The sequence below is a fragment of the Rhinopithecus bieti genome, unplaced genomic scaffold (genome assembly GCF_001698545.2).
Source record: "Rhinopithecus bieti isolate Rb0 unplaced genomic scaffold, ASM169854v2 scaffold_315, whole genome shotgun sequence".
In the NCBI taxonomy this organism is placed as follows: Eukaryota; Metazoa; Chordata; class Mammalia; order Primates; family Cercopithecidae; genus Rhinopithecus; species Rhinopithecus bieti.
This window is the reverse complement of record NW_016803481.1, coordinates 1575804-1577472: the sequence shown is the minus strand read 5'-3', so window position 1 is coordinate 1577472 and position 1669 is coordinate 1575804. Positions and strand designations below refer to the sequence as shown.

Here is a 1669-nt window from a genome sequence, read left to right as displayed (position 1 = left end):
CGGCCTGCCCTCCTCCCCGGGACACTGCGCTCACGTACGCGGCCGCGGCCACAACCCGGCCCGGATTCCCGCCCGGGAAGGGAGCGGAGCAGCACGCCCGTCTGCCAGCCGGCGCCCAGCAGCTACACTTGGGACACACCCCCGCCCGCCCACAGCGCCTCGGCGCCCCCGCACCCCCGCACCCGCCCAGCACACCCCCAGCGCGCCTGGGCTACACACCCCCGGCCGCTCGTAGACAGTCGGCGCTCAATAAGTGCCCGAGCGACTCCTCCCGCACATGCGCACTTGAACCTGACCGAGTGGTGACCCCCCCCACACACACACACCCCGCCCCGCCCCCCGATCGGAACCGGCAGCTGCAGCCCCGAGCCAAACTTGAGGCTTGGCTTTTCGCACCGAGCCAAAGTTTCTCTCGCTGTTGTTTTTCCAGGCCTGACTCTGGGACAGGCTTCTCCGAGAGGGGCCGGGCTCGACCCAGGGCGGGAAGGGAGCCAGAGAGCTGGGTCGCCGTGGACGGGAGCTCAGCTGGGGCCGGACGGACCCAGGCGGTGCAGCCCCGGCCGCCCCAAGCGCCCATGCCCGCGCCAGAGGGAGGAAGCTGGAAAGCGCCCTCCCATTTTCCTTTGGACTCAATGTTTTCTTCCCCATTTCATGACATCTCACTCCTCTGTCGGTGTAAAGTGAGGCGTTATTTACTGTTGCTGGAATTAAATGGGAGAAAGTTAACTATTAGCCTTCAAGCCTTACGTAAACAAGACCGGTTGCTTTTGGCACCGTTAGGCTCTGGCTTTTGGATAATTTGTAACAAGGAGAATTGAAGTTGTTTCATTGTGTCGTTCTGTGTTTTTCAGAGATAAGACCAGCGCCACAACGGTGGTGAGGGGCCCCGTGGCTATATTATGGTGTTGGATATTTATATTCAAGCAAATTTAATGACTCCAAAGGCAGTAATTCCTCTCCCCAAAAAACGTTTTAAAATATGTTTTGGACATAATTTTTGAATTTGCATTTCACCTTGGGTTTGAGGTGTGCTGTTTTTCTGGCAAAGAGGCAGTGGGAGTGTCCGGGAAAAGGGCTAAAGTCTTTGTAGTCAGACAAACCGGCTTGCAGTCCTGACTGAGCTAAATTCACTTTATGATCTCCAGCAGGTTCTTCCACTCTCTGTACCCCAGCTTCTTCATCTGCAAGATGGAATAACATAGATAAGAGTGTCTAGCTCATAGCAAATAAGTATTCTTTCCCTTCCTCCATCTCCCACCATTTGTGAAATAAGAAAATTATCTAACTGGAACCAAAATTCCTATAGGACACTGGTTCTCAGTTGGGGGTGATGAGACAGTAATGTCTGGAGACGTTTTTGATTGTCACAATTGGGAGAGGGGTGCTACTGGCATCTAGGCCAAGGAGGCTGCTAAACATCCTACTGTGCACAAGACAGCCCCCACAACAAAGAATTGTATAGTCCAAAAAAATGCTGGTATTGTTATTAAGTCCCGCTATAGAATAATCCTGCTACCCTGTAATTCAGCAAAGACTGGTTCTACCCTTTAACTCTCACCCTCAAGGAAACATTTCTGGTTTGCACTAAGAAGAACAAAACGTTGAGGGGATCACCGCAATTACATTAATATGAAAATGCAGATTGAAATTTTGTATTTAATTATTCAAG

General features: G+C 52.3%; 1 protein-coding gene across 4 annotated transcripts in view; it reads right to left on the bottom strand.

Annotated features, from left to right (window-relative positions):
* Window positions 1–1029, bottom strand: part of ZNF395 (zinc finger protein 395) — a 44777-nt gene extending 43748 nt beyond the window's left edge. The window contains exon 1 of one of the 4 annotated variants that reach the window (XM_017884856.1): window positions 1015–1029. Coding sequence is in view for 1 of the 4 variants with exons in the window: in XM_017884796.1 (XP_017740285.1) it covers window positions 397–648 (252 nt within the window). In the remaining 3 variants the exon portion in view is untranslated. Of the gene's footprint in view, window positions 1–219; window positions 295–396; window positions 686–1014 lie in introns of those variants that run through there. The other 3 variants (XM_017884796.1, XM_017884805.1, XM_017884825.1) reach the window with 3 other exon arrangements.
* Between the last annotated feature and the right edge of the window lie 640 nt (window positions 1030–1669).